This window comes from Salvelinus alpinus, chromosome 4, assembly GCF_045679555.1.
Source record: "Salvelinus alpinus chromosome 4, SLU_Salpinus.1, whole genome shotgun sequence".
Lineage (NCBI taxonomy): Eukaryota > Metazoa > Chordata > Actinopteri > Salmoniformes > Salmonidae > Salvelinus > Salvelinus alpinus.
The window spans coordinates 2,356,063-2,379,591 of NC_092089.1; the positions used below are offsets into that span (position 1 = coordinate 2,356,063).

The 23,529-nt window shown below is 43.1% G+C and overlaps 1 protein-coding gene across 3 annotated transcripts; it reads right to left on the bottom strand.

Moving 5' to 3' along the window:
- Positions 1–1,972: 1,972 nt before the first annotated feature.
- Positions 1,973–23,294, bottom strand: LOC139572731 (nuclear receptor ROR-gamma-like). 3 transcript variants are annotated; one of them, XM_071395446.1, is made up of 11 exons: positions 22,620–23,294; positions 17,533–17,562; positions 6,456–6,541; positions 6,191–6,332; positions 5,686–6,006; positions 5,357–5,586; positions 4,816–4,948; positions 4,568–4,675; positions 3,803–3,913; positions 3,500–3,609; positions 1,973–3,077 (listed from the first exon to the last, which is right to left on the bottom strand). In XM_071395446.1, exons 1-11 carry the CDS (start codon positions 22,678–22,680, stop codon positions 2,919–2,921), a joined length of 1,491 nt encoding a protein of 496 aa, XP_071251547.1. In that variant the 5' UTR covers positions 22,681–23,294; the 3' UTR covers positions 1,973–2,918. The 3 variants fall into 3 exon arrangements, with proteins under 3 accessions (XP_071251547.1, XP_071251548.1, XP_071251549.1); XM_071395447.1 differs by lacking the exon at positions 17,533–17,562; XM_071395448.1 differs by lacking the exons at positions 17,533–17,562; positions 22,620–23,294 and adding an exon at positions 16,341–16,365.
- Between the last annotated feature and the right edge of the window lie 235 nt (positions 23,295–23,529).

Here is a 23,529-nt window from a genome sequence, read left to right on the forward strand (position 1 = left end):
TCACATGTGCGTAATACAACACCGTGAAATGCTTACTCACAAGCCCTTAACCAACAATGCAATTAAAGAAAAAATAAGAGTTAAGAAAATATTTACTAAATAAACGAAAGTAAAAATAAATAAAAAGTAACACAATAAAATAACAATGACGAGGCTATATACAGGGTGGACCGGTACCAAGTCAATGTGTGAGGGTACAGGTTAGTCAAGGTAATTTATACATGTAGGTAGGGGTACAGTGACTTTGCAAAGATAATAAACAGTAGCAGCAGTGTAAAAACAAAGGGGGGTAGATGTCAATGCAAATAGTCCGGGTGGCCATTTGATTAATTGTTCAGCAGTCTTATGGATTGGGGGTAGAAGCTGTTAAGAAGCCGTTTGAACCTAGACTTACCACTTGCCATGCGGTAGCAGAGAGAACAGTCTATGACTAGGGTGGAGTCTTTGACAATTTTTAGGGCCTTCCTCTGACAAAGCCTGGTATAGAGGTCCTGGCAGGAAGCTTGGCCCCAGTGATGTAATGGGCCGTACGCACTACCCTCTGTTGTGCCTTGTGGTCAGATGCCGAGCAGTTGCCATACCAGCCGGTGATAAAACCAGTCAGTATGCTCTCGATGGTGCATCTGTAGAACCGTTTGAGGATCTGGGGACCCATGTCAAATCTTTTCAGTCTCCTGAGGGGGAAAAGGTTTTGTCGTGCCCTCTTCACGACTGTCTTGGTATGTTTGTACCATGATAGTTTGTTGATGTGGACACCAAGGAACTTGAAACACTCGACCCGCTCCACTACAGCCCCGTCGATGTTAATGGGGGCCTGTTCAACACGCATTTTCTTGTAGTCCACGATCAGCTCCTTTGTCTTTCTCACATCGAGGAAGAGGTTGTTGTCTCTGACCTCCTCCCTATAGGCCGTCTCATTGTTGTCGGTAATCAGGCCTACCACTGTTATGTCGTCAGCGAACCTAATTATGGTGTTGGAGTCGTGTTTGGCCACGCAGTCGTGGGTGAACAGGGAGAACAGGAGGGGACTAAGTACACACCTCTGAGGGGCCCCAGTGTTGAGGATCAGCATGGCAGGCGTGTTGTTGCCTACCCTTACCACCTGGGGGCGGCCCGTCAGGAAGTCCAGGATCCAGTTGCAGAGGGAGGTGTTTAGTCCCAGGGTCTTTAGCTTAGTGATGAGCTTTGTGGGCACTATGGTGTTGAACGCTGAGCTGTAGTCAATGAACAGCATTCTGACATAGGTGCTCCTTTTGTCCAGGTGGGAAAGGGCAGTGTTGAGTGAGATTAAGATTGCATCATCTGTGGATCTGTTGGGGCAGTATGCGAATTGGAGTGGGTCTATGGTTTCTGGGATAATGGTGTTGATGTGAGCCATGACCAGCCTTTCAAAGCACTTCATGGCTACCGATGTGAGTGCTACGGGGCGGTAATCATTTAGGCAGGTTACCTTCGCTTCCTTGGGCACAGGGACTATGGTGTTCTGCTTTGAGTACACATCCTGGTAATCCATCTGGCCCAGTGGCTTTGTGAATGTTGACCTGTTTAAAGGTCTTGCTCACATCGGCTACCGAAAGCGTTATCACACAGTCGTCCGGAACAGCTAGACCACCAGCTAGACCACACTGCATTTAGCAGTGTGCTGGGGTCTACTTTGCTTTCACCACGCTCTCTCACACACAAATACACACAGATGTCGATAGAACACACTCAGCTCATTGGATAGTCTATGAATAAAACACACACACCGTTGAGGATGGCTCAAAGCAGGAATGTCTGTGTGTGTTTTGTCATAGATGTGTCGTTAAAACATGTCAATTCTACCAGTGTGCAGCTGCATGCACTGAGCTCTCCCCTGCTATGTTTCTTCAAGCTCTTTCCCTTCCTGGTATGCAATTATTACAGATTATTACATTACAATTATTGCATCCTATTTTGTACATTGGGAAAACAGACAATACAGGAACACCAGTCCTTTTTGAAATCATATCAGCAGTTTATTGGAAGCCATGGGAATCACCATGGTAACACTTAGTTTGTCTCCTAACAGAGAATGTTAAAGAAACACACCGGTAATGTTTGTAAAATCTGTTTACAATAACAGTCATGCCCAAAGTTAGTCATTCAAATGCCTACATACTGTAGGCCTACAGCAATATTACCCAGCATCCAAGTTTATGTTCTAGATGATTCATATTTACATTTCTGCCTGTCTAGGATTTCTGACTCTGTTTTTATGCAACACACAGCCTCTTAAAGCTCGATAGAGACACATAGGATTGTTGGTCAAATTCGATCCACACACAGTTCATTGAGAAGACTAGCTATATACTTGACTGTGTGTTTGGGTCCTGAACCGTGGGGCCCATGGGCTATAGCTCAGGTACTCAGTCTGATGGGTTAGCCAACTCTGTAAAGTCACACATTTAAAAACAACTCAGAAAACACCCATTAGATTTCATAGTGATCATCTAAATATGGTCATTTATACCAGCTAGAAACTGGTCTGGATACAGTCACAACAGCCGCCCTGAGTCAAAATAACATACATAATCTCAAGGACGAAATAACACTCTCAAAAAGGAAAAACAAAACAAAAATCTATAAAACATTTTTTTGCATGAAAATCACTTCAATGTCCAATCACTAATGGGCTACTGAAATAATTTCATCAAATCAAATCATTGCTCTCTGAAATGACAAAAATATATTTATTCAACAAGTGAAGCATTCAAAGTAATTTCATGTCATGTTATCAATGCATTCTCATGTGTCTGTGTCTCTAAGTTTGTGTGTCTGTGTATGTGTCTGTGTGTCTCTTAAGTGTCTATGTTTGTGTGTTTGTGTCTGTCTACTACTGTATGCATGTTTCTTTGTCTAATTATCTGTCAACATGTACGGTACAGTTCAGAGGGAGTTCACAGGGAGTCCACAGAAGGCAGGTCGGAGGTGAACAGCTCCTTGTATAGAGGAGGGAAGACAGAGTGGACGATGAGCGGGTAGCGCTGGCTGAACCAGTGCAGCTTCTCCACATGAAGACTGCACAGAGACTGCAACACTGACACCTTCTGGTAGAGCTGGGGACAACACACACACAGAGCTAGTCAATGACAGTTCTACACACTGTCCAGTGATGTCATAGAAGGTAAACACCAGTGGTGGCAGTAGGGATGACCAGGGATGTTCTCTTGATAAGTGTGTGAATTGGAACATTTTCCTGTCAAAATGTAATGAGTACTTTTGAGTATCAGGGAAAATGTATGGAGTAAAAAGTACATTATTTTTTTTAGGAATGTAGTGAAGTAAAAGTAAAAGTTGACAAAAATATAAATAGTAAAGTAAAGTACAGATACCCCAAAAAACTACTTAAGTTGTATTTTAAAGTATTTTTACTTAAGTACTTTACACCACTGGTAACGCTCTCCACTCACTACTCCGTCAAACTTGAATGCGTGAGTGTGTGTGCGCGTGTGTATATGTGCAAGTGCCTGTGTGTTACCTTGTGCTGAAGGCTCTCCTGGTTGTCTCTGCGTAGCATGTGGCTGAGGCATACCTCCAAGTCTCTCCTCATTCTATGTACTCTGCCTCTATCCTCAAGACAGGGGCGATCTACACACACACACAAACAAAAATACACACAAAAAAAGATTAAAAGAGATAAAATAGATAATTTTATACCATTAATCAGTTTATTACGTTCTATGACTTTACGGATATGTGACTTTACGGATCTGTGACTTTATTGTACTAAGATTATCTGCAGTATCATTTTACAGAATGTGTGTGCATTTGTGTGTCTTACCTGGGTTAATGAGCACCAGTGAGCTGAAGAGAGCCATCTGCTGCTCAGTCAGTCTCAGGGCACACACACTGTGAGCGAAGTCAAACACCGCCACCATCAGATCACCACAGCCTGCAACAACACAGTTAGCATAGTTAGCACCACTAAGACTAGGAACCAATTGGTGAAGTTAATATGAGATCGTGTCCTCCGTAATTATTGGGACAGTGAAGGATTTAAAAAAATATTTTGGCTCTATACTCCAAAAGTTTGTATTTGAAGTTAAAGTTCAGATGGTTAGACACACAAATATCATACAGCTTCCACATTAATGTAGAAGTATTAGCAAACATATTCTATTCTTTACAATAAAAGTGACTCCAAAATGACACAAAGCATTATTTACCATTAATTTCTATTGGGCACAAAATAATCTGAAAAACAACCAAAACAAACAGCAAATGCATCCAATAAATGTTTTGAGTCAAATGCTTGATGTAGTCATTGTGTGCAATGAATATGGGACCAAATACTTAACTTTTTACTATTTTAATACACATAAGTGAATTCGTCCCAATCATTTTGGTCCCCTAAAATGGGGGGGGGGTGGTATGTACCCTCAAATTAAAGCGGACAGTCTGCACTTTAACCTCAGTCATTGTTTGATTTCAAATCCAAACTTTTGGAGCAGAGCCATAAGAATAAAAAATCCTTCACTGTCCCAATAATTATGGAGGGCAGTGTAGCATCCATTCAACAGCTAAGACTAGGAACCAATGGACTAACCCAGAGACTTGAAAAGTTCAGTGCTGCCAAACTTCCCATCGAAGAAGACGGTGCTGTTCTCTGTGTTAAAACACCTGCTCATTCTGACCAGAACCACCTCCATCGAACCTGAGAGAGAGAGATGGAGGGAGGGAGAGAGAGAGAGGGGAAAGAATATTTAATAATGGCAATGTGCACTTCTTACAGGAAGACTTTTCTTGAGAGAGGACAGTAGAGTAAATAGTGATTGACAGGTGGATTCGGCTCACCAGTCTTGAGCAGGGTGATCTGGTCGTTCTGTCCAAGCCCACGGAACCCTGGGATGCGTTTGGCGAACTCCACAACGTACTGTACCGCTTCAGTCAGCCTCACGGCACAGTGCTGCCACATCTCATCTACTGACTGGAGACAGGGAGGAGAGGGAGGGAGGGAGACAAGAGAAAAAGAGAGATGTGAGGGGAGAGGGAATTCCAAAAAGAAGTGAGAAGGAGAAGAGAGAGACCAGATTTCTTCACATCTGGGGCGGCAGATAGCCTAGTGGTTAGAGCGTTGTACTAGTAACTGAAAGGTTGCAAGATCAAGTCCCCGAGCTGACTAGGTAAAAATCTGTCGTTACCCACTGTTCCTAGGCCGTCATTGAAAATAAGAATTTGTTCTTAACTGACTAGTTAAATAAAGGTAAAATAAAAAATAAAATGAAAAACTTGATTTCAGGGGTCAGACTTCTTTTAACTTATTAGTGAAACTGTTATTTACTACTGACGAGTGACTGATGATTTATAAGAGACCAGTGATGTGTTGGTACAGTACCTTGCTCTGGTAGGCATGGAGCTCCTCTCTGCTGAACAACTTCCATCTCAGAGCCTGCAGTTCCTCCAGTCTGAACTGACTGGTGTCCCTATGGGACCGCACGATACTGTCACACAGCTCCTCTATGTGAAGCAGGGAGGGGCGGTAAGGGCAGTAGGGGTCTTCTGGGTTATACGATCTAATTCCCATCCCTATCGTCTGGTCAGGAGATGGCTGACGGGAGTCGAACCCTGAAGAAGAGGGAGTGAGAAGGAGGAAGGGGTAATAGATATTAAACAGTGCTAGTCTGATTATGTGTTTCGAGTGTGTGTATGTGTCCACTCCCTTACCTCTTTTGTCTGAGTGCCCACTGCCAGGAGACACACAGGAGCCCTGGTAGGCCAGACCTGGAGCCTGGGACTCGCCTGGGGAGCACACCAGGTAGGGGCGCACATCTGTCGGGCAGGGTGGCAGCTCTGGCTCTCCAGGGAAGGAGTAGGCCGGAGCCGGGGCCTGGAGCAGGTGGGGTGTCCGGAAACGGCATGCCTTGCTGGTGTAGGGCAGGGCGGGCTGGGCCTCTGCCTGGAGATGCTGCTGCTGCTGACGGTGTCTCTCCACCTCGGCACGCAGAGACTCACGCTGACGTTTCGACATCCGACCAAACTTCACCGCTGGGGAAACAAAAACAGTTTGCGGTGGAGTTGAGTTGAATTACCCTCATATAAAGTTAAATAAAGGTTAAATAAAATATATATTTTTAAGTAAAGTGATTTGAAAAGTGTGTATTTATTCAACCTTTATTTTACCAGGAGACATCTTTTTTTTTTTGTTATGTGTGCATGCGTGTCGTCTCACCATCCCGGCTCATGCCCTGGGTCACACACTTCTGCAGTCGGCAGCTCTGGCAGCGGTTGCGGCTGGCTCTGTCTATAGGACAGTTACTCTGTCTGGAACAGGAGTAGGACACGGACGGCAGCTGGCTACGCCGGAAAAAACCCTGAGGGGGAGAGAGGACCATTGACATAACCAATGAAACCCCTGGAAATAAGTCATCTGACCACACGGTTTGTTATGTCTGCTTGGTCAGAGTGAAATCAGGTGTGTAGTGCTGCAGTCTCACCTTGCAGCCCTCGCAGGTGATGACTCCATAGTGAACTCCTGATGATTTATCACCACAGATCTTACAGGGAATCACCTCAATCTGAGCTACACACACAATAACACACACATTACAGTTCACACACATTACAGTTAACAGTAACATAATACAGTTAACACACACATTACAGTTAACACACACACACACACATGACAGTTCACAGTAACACAAACACCTGTGGACTACGTTGGCCAGCAGAGCCAATGTAGCCAATGTCCAAACACAGATCTTTCAGAACTACAGTGTGAGCCCATTCAGAACTGTCTATCAAGGAGATAATGGAGCCTTAGGGAGACTTAGGGGGAGAAGAGAAAGTGAAATATAGATGATGGTAAAGAGAATTGAGGGCAGGAAGGGGAAAGAGAAACCTAGACTGCAGAGAGGTAACATTAACACAAAATCAGACTGAGAAAGTTGGTTGACCACACAAATATGGAGTGGAAAACGGGTTTTTGGTCTGTGTACGTGACACCTGATTACGTGACACCTGCGTTGTGTGTGTTCAGCAGGTATGTCAGTATATCTATCCCATTGAGGTTTGACCATTCCCCTAACAAATCAACAACACTTCACATGAACACACACACAAACACACATATTGCAGCTTTGCTACAATAATACGGGCTTGTTAAAAAAGAGACAATTTGCTTGGTTGTCATCAAACGTTGCAATCAGAGTGAAAGAATGAATATTCTGTTTTCCTCTCATTAGCATTTCTTACATTGTTAAAAATGAACCGAATGACATCAAATACACAGCGACAGACAGAAGAGACAACAGTAGAGGGGGAATATTTGCGAATGGAGAGAGGAGGAGGAGGTGAAGGTGTCAACCTCAGTCTTTCAAGTGGTTAACTGGCTTCTCTTTTGCTCTGACTATCCTTCTTTCATCTCACCTCTCACTCTCTCCATCCCTCTCTCTCTATCTGTCTCATAAAGGATAGTGCTGCCAGTAATAGAGTCTTTCATCTTGGTTGACACTGCCAGGAATGTCCATCCTCCTCCCCCCCACCTCCTCATCATTCAACAAATCATACATTATTACATTCAGAACTTATGAAAATAAATACGCTATTCCATCGTGATTTTAGAGTTCGGGAAGAGTGTTTGTCTTTCTTTGTGATGGTGTGTGTAAGTTAGTTTGTCAAGAGGTGAGACAATCCCTTGTGTTTACAGTACAGCAATTAATTGTGTGAAATATGTGTGTGTGTGTGTGTGTGTCAGTGTGTCAAGTGTTTGTGCCCTCTTTTCAGGTGCCACAGGAATCTCCCAGAGGCCGTAAGAGGGCAGTCAGCGGTGAAACTGAGAAACCTCCTGCACATCTGATAGAATACACACTATACTGCACATCTAATAGAATACACACTATACTGCACATCTGATAGAATACACACTATACTGCACATCTGATAGAATACACACTATACTGCACATCTGAAAAGAGTAACAAACTATAACCCTAAAGACTGCATGCATGGTATTGTCTATGTGCAGTAAAACAACTGAACAACACTTCATGAAGACTGACTAATTGTGTGAGAATGTTAATGGGAAAGTGGATAGACAGAATGGATGGGTGGGTATATAGAACAAGTAGAGTGACTGCCTGCAAAACGGTATAGAGAGAGAGCTAAAGAGAGAGAGAGCAAGAGAGAGAGAGAGAGTGTCAGTGGTCTCTGTTTTTTGCTCTCTCAGTTCTGATTCTCAACCTCAAACAACAGGAAACCAACCTGACCCACAACCTTTCACTGTTGACGCACATACACACATGTATGTTTCTATCTTTTCCATTCATTTGGGATTGAGGACCAGTATGTACTGCAGGGCTGTATGAGGATCAGCAATACCATAGACAACATATGGTGTGGGATGTGGACTCATCTCCACATTAGATCATTGATGATTTAAAACACGTAGGAATAATTTGCAACTGCCACAGCAAACTGTGTTTCCATCTTGGTCCCTATCTCTCAAACTCACCCTCTATCTCTCTATTCTCTTTCTTCATCTTATTCTGAAGCCACATTGCTGATATTGGTCTATTTCCTCTATGTGTCCTTTATTCTCATATCTCTCCACCTATACAGACCACAGGCCTCTAGATAAATCTCTCTCTCAAATATATCTATAGATCTCCATCACCAAGACCAGTCAGTGATCTTCTATGATGTGCACAGCAGCCCTATCTTTAACTGTTACAGGCATCTCTACCCCAGGCAGGCCTATCCATCTAGTTAAGATCAACAGCTAACATGGCTAACAGCTAACCTGGCTAACTGCTAACCTGGCTAACAGCTAACCTGGCTAACAGCTAACCTGGCTCCAACTTCATCAGAGCCGTCATTTACCCAGCCTCCTTCACATCTGTTGATAGCACCAGTGGTGGTATTGTGAAGTCCCTCCCACAATAGTGTTGTGTTGTCTCTTGTCGTGACGTGTGTTTTGTCCTATATTCATATTTTATTTATTACTTACTTATTTTTAATCCCAGGCCCCATCCCTGTAGGAGGCCTTTTGTCGTTTGGTTGGCCGTCATTGTAAATAAGAATTTGTTCTTAACTGACTTGCCTAGTTAAATAAAGGTTAAATAAAAATTAATTAATTAATAACCCTCGACTTATTCCACATTTGGTTGTGTTACAATCTAAATTCAAAATGGATTAAATATAATTTATTTTCACACATCGACACACAATACCCCATATTGACAACGTGAAAATATGCTTTTAGAAATTCTTGCAATTTTTGGGAAAATGCAATACAGAAATATCTAATTTACATACAGTTGAAGTCGGAAGTTTACATACACCTTAGCCAAATACATTTAAACTCAGTTTTTCAAACTTCATGACATTGAATCCTAGTAAAAATTCCCTGTCTTAGGTCAGTTAGGATCACCACTTTATTTTAAGAATGTGAAATATCAGAATAATAGTAGAGAGAATTATTTATTTCAGCTTTTATTTCTTTCATCACTTTCCCAGTGGGTCAGAAGTTTACATACACTCAATTAGTATTTGGTAGCATTGCCTTTAAATTGTTTAACTTTGGTCAAACGTTTCAGTTAGCCTTCCACAAGCTTCCCACAATAAGTTGGGTGAATTTTGGCCCATTCCTCCTGACAGAGCTAGTGTAACTGAGTCAGGTTTGTAGGCCTCCTTGCTCGCAAACACTTTTTCAGTTCTGCCCACAAATGTTCTATAGGATTGAGGTCAGGGCTTTGTGATGGCCACTCCAATACCTTGACTTTGTTGTCCTTAAGCCATTTTGCCACAACTTTGGAAGTATGCTTGGGGTCATTGTCCATTTGGAAGACCCATCTGTGACCAAGCTTTAACTTCCTGACTGATGTCTTGAGATGTTGCTTCAATATATCCACAGAATTTTCCTTGCTCATGACGCAATCTATTTTGTGAAGTCCCTCCTGCAGCAAAGCACCCCCACAACATGAGGCTGCCACCCACGTGCTTCACGGTTGGGATGGTGTTTTTCAGCTTGCAAGCCTCCTCCTTTTTCCGCCAAACATAATGATGGTCATTATGGCCAAACAGTTCTATTTTTGTTTCATCAGACCAGAGGACATTTCTCAAAAAAGTACAATCTTTGTCCCCATGTGCAGTTGTAAACCGTAGTCTGGCTTTTTTATGGCGGTTTTGGAGCAGTGGCTTCTTCCTTGCTGGGCGGCCTTTCAGGTTATGTCGATATAGGACTCGTTTTACTGTGGATATAGATACTTTTGTACCTGTTTCCTTCAGCATCATCACAAGTGCAAATCAATTCTGGGATTGATTTGCACTTTTTGCACCAAAGTACGTTAATCTCTAGGAGACTCCTTCCTGAGCGGCATGGCGGCGGCGTGGTCCCATGGTGTTTATACTTGCATACAATTGTTTGTACAGATGAATGTGGTACCTTCAGGCATCTGGAAATTGCTCCCAAGGATAAACCAGACTTGTGGAGGTCTACAATTTTTTTCTAAGGTCTTGGCTGATTTCTTTTGATTTTCCCATGATGTCAAGCAGAGGCACTGAGTTTGAAGGTAGGCCTTGAAACACATCCACAGGTACACCTCCAATTGACTCAAATGATGTCAATTAGCCGATCAGAAGCTTCTAAAGCCATGACATCATTTTCTGGAATTTTCCAAGCTGTTTAAAGGCACAGTCAACTTAGTGTATGTAAACTTCTGATCCACTGGAATTATGATACAGTGAATTATAAGTGAAATAATCTGTCTGTAAACAATTGTTGGAAAAATTACTTGTGTCATGCACAAAGTAGATGTCCTAACGTACTTACCAAAACTATAGTTTGTTAACAAAAAAATTCTGGAGCGGTTGAAAAACAAGTTTTAATGACTGCAACCTAAGTGTACGTAAACTTCAGACTTCAACTGTAAGTATTCACACCCATGAGTCAATACTTGGAAAACCTTTCTGGTCTTTGTGGTGGAATCCGTATTTGAAATTCACTGCTCGGCTGAGGGACCTTACAGATAATTATGTGTGTGGGGTACAGAGATGAGGTAGTTATTCAAAAATCATGTTAAACACTATTATTGTACACAGAGTGAGTCCATGCAACTTATTATGTGACTTGTTAAGCAAATATTTACTCATTAACTTATTTAGGCTTGCCATAACAAAGGGGTTGTATACTTGACTCTAGACATTTCAGATTTTCATTTTTAATTAATTTGTAAAAATGTCAAAAAACACAATTACACTTTGACTTTATGGGGTATTGTATGTAGGACATCTTACTTTAATCAATTTAGAATTTAGGCTGTAACACAACAAAATGTGGTGTGAATACTTTCTGAAGGCACTGTATTATACATAAAGCGAGAGTCAAATCAAATACAGTGAGGTTGTGATGGTTTCCGCGACAAGGTTCATTGAGCTAATGCAGAAGGGCAGTAGAAAGCCACTATCAGAGGCTATGCAGCCTAATAAAAAAGGGCCTTTTATATAAAATGTCCATTGTCTTTCATAAGGGGTTGAATATCTCTGACATGAGCAGCGAGTGCCATTCAGCACCTTTCCCTTGTCTTTGTATAAAGTCCCCTGTCAGCATTCTGCATTTTGCTCTGTAAACGGACAAAAAACCTCAACTTTCCTCCACCGGAAACACCCCGCAGAATTACACCCTCCAACATACAGATGCATGACAAAGAGAACACAGGGCATACGGTTATCCTTAGAGAGTAAGAGATTTACTTGAGATAACATTGGAACATTGTGTGAATACTTTGAAATAAAATCTCCAATCTAATTGACGGCACACTGACATGTTTCAAACAAAAATAACTCGTGTTTTTCTGTCAAAAAATGTTGGTCTAGATAACGATTACTTGATATGATTTTTTATTTCTTATTACTGACAAGCAGTATCTGGACAAATATGACAATAAAGATGTTCCAAAGGGAATCAGAAATGTTGGTTAAATATGATCAAAGAATAAAATAGCTATAAATGTATTTAGGGTGATTATTGATCCTTAATGTTACTTACTTCTTGGTAGATTTCAACAATTTGCTATAAATGAATCAATTCCACATTTGAAAAACCTTAATATGAAACATGACAAAATATAGAAGCAAATATCATAATTAGAATGAAATTACTTTAAATGAAACATCTGAGACTCTGAATTATATATGCTGTAAATATCAAATACGTATCCATCACACTTAACCTTAATATGCTCTTAATGCTTTACAATTAAAACTTTTGTAAATGTGCTATAACATATTTATAATACTAATATAACTTAATTAGTAAAGGAATCTCTGGAATTTAAGACACATTTAATTTAACGTATATTTTGAAGTTTCTTGTGCCGTTTGAGACCCATTTAATGTAAGGTATTTGTTATTGGTAGGTTATTGAGCGGTGATAGCTGATGTGGGGACAGTATGCCTCAAAATGGAAGTTGTGCACCGCCCAGGTGGGTGCTATATTGAAAGTGGATGTGGGAGCTATACAATTGAAAGCGCTTTGAGAGATAGAACATTTTTATGCAAGATAATCCTAGATAAATAACACTGTTTTTTTTACAGTATTGCCATGAGAATTCTCTACATGACAAGCTTGAAGACTACATCTTAAATGAAATGATACGCATCACACTGAATTTGTTTTGAGTGGAGCCTCTGAATAGTTATTTTGGAAAGTGTCATTTGTGAGTAATACCATGCTGTCTGGTTAGTAGAACTGTGGCTCTAGTGAGTAAAAAAAACAGAAATCTTCACCATCAATAATAAAGACATCTTACGTATTTCAACATAAGCATTTTAGAAAGGCTGTTTTGAACCCCAGACTGAGTCCAAGGGGAACAATAATGAGTTGTGAGGTAAACCAAGTAATGGTGATGGGTGTGTGACCGTGTGACTGTGTGACTGCTCTCTTTCATTTCTCAGGTTTGGGGGTGAATGTGTTACTTCAGATTTTGGTATCAACTCTTTGAAGTAAAGTGAGGTGCTTTGGAAGTGTGTATGTGTGTGCAGCTGTATGTATGCGTAAGGAAAGTCTTTTGAAGTAAGAGAACAGGAATCTGAACAGGAATCCCCCAGAAGCATCAGCAGACTCTTGTTTGTGAACGGAGAACGCCGCCTGAACCAAGCCTATGACTATGGTGGTGGGCCACTCTCAGAGAAAAATGATTTGAAATGCAGAAATGTTCACTGTTGTATTTAAGTAATGTCATCATTGTAAAACAGTCTACAGTTGTGTTAATTATTCTAACAGGGTTTAGGAGCTAAGGTGAAAACTCTCCTTTCTTGACATTAAAATTAGAACCCAGTGTGTGTAATATTAGAAATGACATCTGCATCATGTTATATTCAGTGACAAACACACAGGAGATATGCACTGAGTGTACAAATCATTCAGAACACCTTCCTGACATTGAGTTGCACCCCCTTTGCCGTCAGAACAGCCTCAATTTGTCGGCGCATAGACTCTACAAGGTGTCGAATGCATTCCACAGGGATGCTGGCCCATATTGACTCCAATGCTACCCAAAGTTGTGCCAAGTTGTCTGGATGTCCTTGGGGTGGTGGTCCATTCTTGATACACACGGGAAACTGTTGTGTGAAAAACCCAGCAGCATTGCAGTTCTTGACACAAACCGGTGCCCCAGGCACCTACAACCATACTCTGTTCAATGGCAATTAAATATTTTAACTTGCCCATTCGCCCTCCGAATGGCACACACACACAATCCATGTCTCAGGGCTTAAAACTCCTTCTTTAACCTGTCTCCTCCCCTCAATCTACACTGATAGAAGTGGATTTAACAAGTGACATAAGGGTTGGTAGCTTTCACCTGGTAATGTTTTCTACACTCAGTGTATATCACACTACCACACACACACACTGAGGCGCCAACCACAGAGGGGCAGCTGTGCTACGGTGTGTGTGTGTGTGTGTGTGTGTGTGTCTACACAGTCCCTATGGCGCCATATAGATGCGTGAATAGAAACTGGTGCAGAGGATGCTCTGAGAGGACCATCTCACAACACAGTACGGTCTCATGCCAAACTCCCTATCCCTCTCTCCCCTTCTGCCTACACAGTCCCTGTTCCTCTCTCCCCTTCTGCCTACACAGTCCCTGTTCCTCTCTCGTGTGTCACATCACAGACTGTGTGAGTGGTAGTTCTCGTGTGTCACATCACAGACTGTGTGAGTGGTAGTTCTCGTGTGTCACATCACAGACTGTGTGAGTGGTAGTTCTCGTGTGTCACATCACATACTGTGTGAGTAGTAGTTCTCGTGTGTCACATCACAGACTGTGTGAGTGGTAGTACTCGTGTGTCACATCACAGACTGTATGAGTGGTAGTTCTCGTGTGTCACATCACAGACTGTGTGAGTGGTAGTTCTCGTGTGTCACATCACAGACTGTGTGAGTGGTAGTTCTCGTGTGTCACATCACATACTGTGTGTGGTAGTTCTCGTGTGTCACATCACAGACTGTGTGAGTGGTAGTTCTCGTGTGTCACATCACAGACTGTGTGTGGTAGTTCTCGTGTGTCACATCACAGACTGTGTGTGGTAGTTCTCGTGTGTCACATCACAGACTGTGTGAGTGGTAGTTCTCGTGTGTCACATCACAGACTGTGTGAGTGGTAGTTCTCGTGTGTCACATCACATACTGTGTGTGGTAGTTCTCGTGTGTCACATCACAGACTGTGTGAGTGGTAGTTCTCGTGTGTCACATCACATACTGTGTGTGGTAGTTCTCGTGTGTCACATCACAGACTGTGTGAGTGGTAGTTCTCGTGTGTCACATCACAGACTGTGTGAGTGGTAGTTCTCGTGTGTCACATCACAGACTGTGTGAGTGGTAGTTCTCGTGTGTCACATCACAGACTGTGTGAGTGGTAGTTCTCGTGTGTCACATCACAGACTGTGTGAGTGGTAGTTCTCGTGTGTCACATCACAGACTGTGTGAGTGGTAGTTCTCGTGTGTCACATCACAGACTGTGTGAGTGGTAGTTCTCGTGTGTCACATCACAGACTGTGTGAGTGGTAGTTCTCGTGTGTCACATCACAGACTGTGTGAGTGGTAGTGAGAGAACATGGAAATGTGTTGCTGTAATTTAAGTCTTTGAAACATAAGCAGGTAAAATACTTAGTCATATCAGGACAGTATCCACGACCACAGTAATGACACTTAAATGTCCTAGTGCCCACTTACTAACCAATGAGAGGCTTCAAAGATCCCTCATTTGGTTTCAAAACAACCTAAACAAGTAGTCATAGTTAACCATTTACATATTTAGACAAAAACTATCAAATATTTTGAAGACTGATTAGGCCCAACTTCCACCTTGACATTTTATAACTACATCACTTGTGTATTTTTACAATAAGTGATAATGCTGTGCAAGATGTTTTGAAATATATACATTATTTTCAAGAGTATTATCAAAATAGATGGTTACATTATATCACTTCTACAGCCCTGTAGAATCAGACGAAACGGTTCTATCTTGACTCCATTATGCTTCTAGAAGAACTAGAACAAAAATCAGCAGACACTTGGGGGGGCAGGTAGTCTAGCGGTTATGAGTTGGGCTCCTAACCTCTTGTTGGAATCCCCGAGCCCCTGAACCCCCTGAAAAACCTGTCCCTGGAGCAAGACACTTAACCTCTTGTTGGAATCCCCGAGCCCCTGAACCCCCTGAAAAACCTGTCCCTGGAGCAAGACACTTAACCTCTTGTTGGAATCCCCGAACCCCTGAACCCCCTGAAAAACCTGTCCCTGGAGCAAGACACTTAACCTCTTGTTGGAATCCCCGAGCCCCTGAACCCCCTGAAAAACCTGTCCCTGGAGCAAGACACTTAACCTCTTGTTGGAATCCCCGAGCCCCTGACCCCCCTGAAAAACCTGTCCCTGGAGCAAGACACTTAACCCTCATTTCTCCTGTAAGTGGCTCTGGATAAAACCATCAGCTAAATGACTCAAATGTCAAATGTAAACTTGAAGAGCAGCTACAGAGTCAAGTTGTTGGAGGTTTTGGAAAGAAACAGGACCAGAATCTGGTGAGGATGTTGGACATGCCAACAGGCTGAAACACAATGCACTATCATCATTCTGAAAAATATATTTACATGATCATGTTTTGAGTTTAGAAATGAATATGACTGTGAGCGGATACGTTGCTGTTGCTGTACTTGAAGAGTTGGAGGAATACGGAAGGAGAATGGGGGACGAAAAAAAGCCAAACAAACATACTTCAAATGTAGGCTACAGTACAGTATACACTCTCTCTCTCACACACACACAGATACGGTACTGTACAGAGTAACACACATTAAATCAAGGCCATCACTCCTACCTCGCATCATCTTCACTCCACTTCTCAGTCTTCTTGTCCCACTTTCACAAACTCTATTTCTCTCTCTCTTTCTTGTTGTCACCCTCACCCTCAATTCACAATCACTGTCAAATTGTCACTGTCACTCTCTTGATCTCTTTCCTCTCTTCTCTTGCTGTCTGTCCTTTCTCTTGCAGAGTGACTATCTTAGTGCACCTACAGCATGTTTAGGCCTCAGAGTCTCCGCTAGTCACTGCTCAAGCGCTCTGTCAGTCACACAGTGTATGGGTGCGTGTGAAATACAGAGGCCTTTCCCCTTTCGCTCTCTCTCTTTTCTTACGGTACTTTTTTCCCGTTCTTTGTTGTGCGTAACCCACTCACCTAGTCACCCTCAAAGCCTTAACCACTCTCTGTACCCACCGTTCTATCTCCCTCAAATATACATTGAAATACAAAAAAGTTTTATTGGCATGAAAGGACATATACTGTACTTCTCTAACACGTCAAGAGGATAGGACTGTACCAACAGCACAGAGTGACAGCCTAACTAGCCAATTGAGTATAGACAGACATCTGAAACAGCCAATAAAGAGAGAGCTTTCTGATGATACACATTCCATCATCCGTATGATTATTATTCAAAGTGAAAACTAGTATCATGAAAACCGACCAGGCATTTTTCAATTTTCTCCCTACACTCAAAAGTAACAGGTGTGTTGTAGTCAGGAGCAGAAACAGCCCAGAAACACCACCACATGTGAAGGAGATGCTATCTGATACTATCTGCATCCAGATGCCAGAATACCAATATAGAGTTTATCTCCAAACCTAAATCCATCAAAAAGGAGAATACTGTCTACACAAAGTACCACAGGTGCATAACAGAGCTATAATGTTGATGTTGGCACCACAGAGAAACCTGTGTGTGTGTGTGTGTGTGTGTGTGTGTGTGTGTGTGTGTGTGTGTGTGTGTGTGTGTGTGTGTGTGTGTGTGTGTGTGTGTGTGTGTGTGTGTGTGTGTGTGTGTGTGTGTGTGTGTGTGTGTGTGTGTGTGTGTGTGTGTGTTTCAGCACAGGTGCAAATGTGTGCAAATACTAGCGATCCTGGCATAACCACACTGCATGCTCATATAACTAGCACACACATAACATATGGGCATGTACAGACAAGCATATTGACACAGAAACAAACACACACAAACACAAACACTTACTCAAATGAGTCTTCTTGGACACAGTGTCTCCTGTAGCAAAGAAAATAGAAGTTAAATTCTGCTTGAACACAAGACACACTTCCTCTCTCACATCTTAGTTCAATGCTCTACTGTAGCTTCAGCCCCATGTCCCTTATCATCCCACTCACTCCCAACTGGGCTCATCTCAGTCTCTCCGACTGTCACGTTCGCTGGAATAAATATCGGACCAAGGCGCAGCGGATGTTGAGTTCCACATAATTTAATGATAAAGTGAAACTTAGCAAAGACAAAAACAAATAAACAATAAACTAACAACGAGCCGTGACTACAGAGATGCTATGTGCACTAACTCAAAACAATATCCCATAAAACACAGGTGGGAAAAATGCTACTTAAATATGATCCCCATGTAGAGACAACGATACCAGCTGCCTCTAATTGGGAATCATACAAAATCACCAACATAGAAAAAACAACCTAGAACCCCACATAGAAATAATAAACTAGACTAACCCCCCAGTCACGCCCTGACCTACTCTACCATTGAAAATAAGGGCTCTCTATGGTCAGGACGTGACACTGACAGAGGAGGACTGAGTCTATGTCTCTCTGGCAATAACAATAGGGTTCCCGAGAGGAGCAGCGGTCTAAGGCACTGCATCTCAGTGCTTGAGGCTTTACTACAGACACCCTGGTTCGATTCCAGGCTGTATCACAACCGGCCGTGATTGGGAGTCCCATAGGGCGGCGCACAATTGGCCCAGCGTCGTCCGGGCTTGGCCGGTGTAGGCCGTCATTGTAAATAATAGTTTGTTCTTAACTGACTTGCCTAGTTAAATAAAGGTTACATTTCAAATGTAAAAATAACAGAGGAGGACTGAGTCTATGTCTCTCTGACACAACAGAGGAGGACTGAGTCTATGTCTCTCTGACACAACAGAGGAGGACTGAGTCTATGTCTCTCTGACACAACAGAGGAGGACTGAGTCTATGTCTCTCTGACACAACAGAGGAGGACTGAGTCTATGTCTCTCTGACACAACAGAGGAGGACTGAGTCTATGTCTCTCTGACACAACAGAGGAGGACTGAGTCTATGTCTCTCTGACACAACAGAGGAGGACTGAGTCTATGTCTCTCTGACACAACAGAGGAGGACTGAGTCTATGTCTCTCTGACACAACAGAGGAGGACTGAGTCTATGTCTCTCTGACACAACAGAGGAGGACTGAGTCTATGTCTCTCTGACACAACAGAGGAGGACTGAGTCTATGTCTCTATGACACATCAGAGGAGGACTGAGTCTACACAACCGAGGAGGACTGAGTCTATGTGTCTCTGACACAACAGAGGAGGACTGAGTCTATGTCTCTCTGACACAACAGAGGAGGACTGAGTCTATGTCTCTCTGACACAACAGAGGAGGACTGAGTCTATGTCTCTCTGACACATCAGAGGAGGACTGAGTCTATGTCTCTATGACACATCAGAGGAGGACTGAGTCTATGTCTCTATGACACATCAGAGGAGGACTGAGTCTACACAACCGAGGAGGACTGAGTCTATGTGTCTCTGACACAACAAAGGAGGACTGAGTCTATGTCTCTCTGACATCAGAGGAGGACTGAGTCTATGTCTCTCTGACACAACAGAGGAGGACTGGGTCTATTTCTCTATGACACATCAGAGGAGGACTGAGTCTACACAACAGAGGAGGACTGAGTCTATGTCTCTCTGACCCAACAGGGGAGGACTGAGTCTATGTCTCTATGACACATCAGAGGAGGACTGAGTCTACACAACCGAGGAGGACTGAGTCTATGTGTCTCTGACACAACAAAGGAGGACTGAGTCTATGTCTCTCTGACATCAGAGGAGGACTGAGTCTATGTCTCTCTGACACAACAGAGGAGGACTGAGTCTATGTCTCTCTGACACATCAGAGGAGGACTGAGTCTATGTCTCTATGACACATCAGAGGAGGACTGAGTCTATGTCTCTATGACACATCAGAGGAGGACTGAGTCTACACAACCGAGGAGGACTGAGTCTATGTGTCTCTGACACAACAAAGGAGGACTGAGTCTATGTCTCTCTGACATCAGAGGAGGACTGAGTCTATATCTCTCTGACACAACAGAGGAGGACTGAGTCTATGTCTCTCTGACACATCAGAGGAGGACTGAGTCTATGTCTCTCTGACACAACCGAGGAGGACTGAGTCAATGTCTCTCTGACACAACAGAGGAGAACTGAATCTATTCCAGGATGATGCTGGGCCTCTGCACACAGGGCCTGATGTGTTTATAGTGTCTGTTGTATGAAATGAATTGGTGTGGAAGAGCCTTGAAAAAGAGACAGTTGGGAGAGTAGGAGCTGACACAAGCAGAGTGTGGATGGAGTTTGAACTCTCTCTCAGGCACACGCAGACACACACACCTTGGTGAGTAAGAGACAGACACAGTTATAGTGGAGGAAGGTGGGAGTCTAGCTTTCTGACCACAATTGTGAGAAAGTTCATATTAGACTGGGTGTGTGTATGTGTGTGTGGGGGTTGTTTCCAAGCTGAGGTGTGTATTTTTAGTGGGTGTGCGTGTGTGTTGAGAGAGGGCAGGGGAGATAAGCATCGCTGGGTGGAGGCAGACAGAGGCAGAGGTAGCCTGGGTCTTTGTGTCTGGGGTAGAGAAGGTCTGCTGCGGCTTTCACTGCTTCCCTCCGTTTCCCCTCCTCATCAAATCACGTTTGCTTCATAAGCAGAACACTGAGGTCTGGTGAAAGCAGAGCAGTTGACACACACACACAGAAAACATACACACCTAGACTCAGAAAACGCAGACACACAGCCGTTTGCGATTGTACGCAAAAAGTAAGGATTTGAGTCGCTTTTCAACCTTCAGTGGACTAAGAACGTCATGCTGTCAGATCATGAGTCAATTTCATGTGATTCCAAACTAACCTAAATCCTAAACCTAAGTGCTAATGATCTGATTCCAGTGAGAACTGCAGTGACACCTGACCCATGCCACTGAGTATCAGCCCAAGCCACAGTGTGGGGACAAAGAGGCCATGTTACACAAGACCAACATGAAGGCAATGGAAACCGCTATCTTCTTCTAACTCCTCAATGTGCTCTACTTTTCAGAAAGACTGGTCTGTCAGCATCAATACCAACCCGCCCCATCTTATCTCTCTCTATCGCTCTCTTTCTCTCCGTATCTGTCTATCTCCCTTGCTCTCTCAATCCAATCAAACAGCAGCATTCTGTCTTTTTCAATCAATACTTTATCTAACAATGGAAGTCTTGCTAAGATTTAGACGGCGCTATTTAATCAAAAGCGGTTTCAAGGGTTTCTCTTCTCCCCGTCTCTCTATCCTACTCTGTATGGAGATATAGCAGCTGCAGGCTGGAGAGTGACAGAAGAACACGCACAGATATAACCGCTGCATGTTACACATTATCAGCTCCCCACACACACTGTGATGTAATAAGGGAGTGACTGCTGGTGCATTCACGTGTGTGTGAGAGTGTGCGTGTTTGTGTGTACGTGCATGTATGTACACAGTATAGAAGAGAGTAGCTCTCTGGTGCAGAAGTGTATAGCTATCATGATGTCCTGTCAATGAGTAACGGAGAGAGTAATATGCAGTGTCACGGCACCGTGAGAAAGGGTTTTAATATGTTCTAAAGCCAGATAAGTATCTAGAGGACAACTGCGGCATCATTGCAGGATATTTGTATCAGTGCACCCTCTCAGCCAGACCTGGTTAAATGTAGGGAATAAAGATGAAAATATCCATCTGAGTCTGTAGCCTATATTTAGCTATGGTGTCCATCTCACTCCATGGAGAGCCCAGTGTCTGCTGGTTCTTGTTATCGAATTTCAATTTGCGTCCAATTAAGACCTAGAGTAGACAACCAGGTGAGTGGAGCTTCTAACTAATCAGTGACCTTCATTGATTAATCAAGTACAAGGGAGGAGTTAAAACCCGCAGACACTCGGCCACCATAGAATGAGTTTGACACCTGTGGTTTAGGCCTGGTGGATGACGTCATTTCATGAATGACGTATGGAGTACGTGTGATAGAGACTGAAGGAATCTAAGTTGAAAGCCATGGTTTGATTTTAGACTGTGTATTGCTGGGAAATGCAGCAAGCCCAAAACAGGCCCACACAGCTAAGAGCTAATCCCTGGTTTTATAGAGGATTACTGCCATATTTACCCTCAAGGAGCAAGAGTTACACCATCAGGTGGACAACAGAAGAGAGGTGAGTTAATGAGAGAGGGGGGAGGGAGGGAAGAAGGGGAGGAGAGTGAATGGGGTAAGAAGAAAAAGAGTGAGGGATAGGGAAGATGGGAGGAGGGAGAGTGAACGAGGCAGGATGAGAAAGTGGAGGATGTGAGGGGGAAGGCAGAGAAAGAACTTGGAGGGAGGAAGCCTTGGTGATCTGACAAGGACAGAGTGAGGGGGGTAAGAGAGAGAGAACGAGACAACTAATGTGTAAGAGAGAGACATAGTGACAGGGATAGATAAGAGATAAAAAGAGAGAAGGAGATAAAGATAGAGAGAAACGGGAGGAGAGAAGGGAGAGATAAGCATTAGAATGAGGCTCTCTTAAAGGAGGGGACAGGGTGATAGGGGAGGAGAGGGAGAAGGGGGCAGTGACTGTATACCAACACTCATACAGCACTTCTGTCATCCCTAGGTATTGCTACACAATAGTCAATGCTCTAGACTGGCAAACAGGTGTGTCTGTGTGTGTGCATACATGTGGATCCACGCACACAAGCACACACACACACACACACACACACACACACACACACACACACACACACACACACACACACACACACACACACACACACACACACACACACACACACACACACACACACATGCATTCACCTTTAAATGTGCATTAATTTATAATGCAAATCTGTGACCTTTTCATTTCACCCAATCCACAATGTATAGCTAAAACAATAAGTTGCATCTGCAAATAATTGACATTTGTGAAATGTAAATGACTGAATAGACTAGGCCTAGCCTACACATGAATACACTAGGCCTAACCTATCAATAATCAAGATAATATATCTCACCTCTTTTGATTGGTTCTTCTGTAGTGATGTGTTCGGGTGATTCCGGCTCCTCATATTCCATAACTCCCCCCGTCAAAACAAACTGCGTGTGCTTGCACCTGGCTCTGACACACACTACGCCACTTCACACTCCTGGGACAAGCGTGTCTACACACCCCTTTTTATTGTCTATTCTACCGCGCGTTTTGCTATGCACAATGCACCATAAATAACTTTAAAAACTTTGGATCTTTATTTCTAAATATATAGAACTACCTGCTGTTCTATAGGCAGGGACGGCGCATGCGCTTTAAAACATGCACTACCATCTCTGTTAGAGTCAGTACGCTCATTTACTCTGACAACGTCTTTGTCATTCTCTGTTGTCACTCTCTCTCCATATTCCGTCTTGTCTTCACGTGAGGATAATATCAGCCAACTTCATTTTTGCAACGAACTTCCTTGTACAAGCAGTTCAGGCTACTCCGGTTTCAACCCGCTTGCTCTTTGCGCCCTGGCTGTCGTCCCGAGCTCGCGCTCAGAGGTTATGTCACCAAGACTTATGTAATAACTCACGGCCGTTTGTTTGCTGCAGAGGGTCGGTCTTTATTCTGTAGTGCCCGGTTAAAACATAGCCCAACCAACGAATTTTACCTAAATAAATATGAGGGCAGGCAAGCAAAACGCAAAACGTTTAGGCCTATAGGCTAGGCCTATATGTTTGTCTGGAGTTTTTTTCTTCAGTAGCTTGATATATGATACGGCCAATGGAAATATGAAGAAAGAAAATGTGTCATTATAGACTAATTATAAAACGTTTAATTTAATTTTAGTGCTTTCCTTTTCGGTTTTAATTAGGTCATTAATATAAGCGCATGTAGTCTCCAGCAGTGTGAATGGTAAAGGGTTACCAAGGCCGGGTTTACCCGTT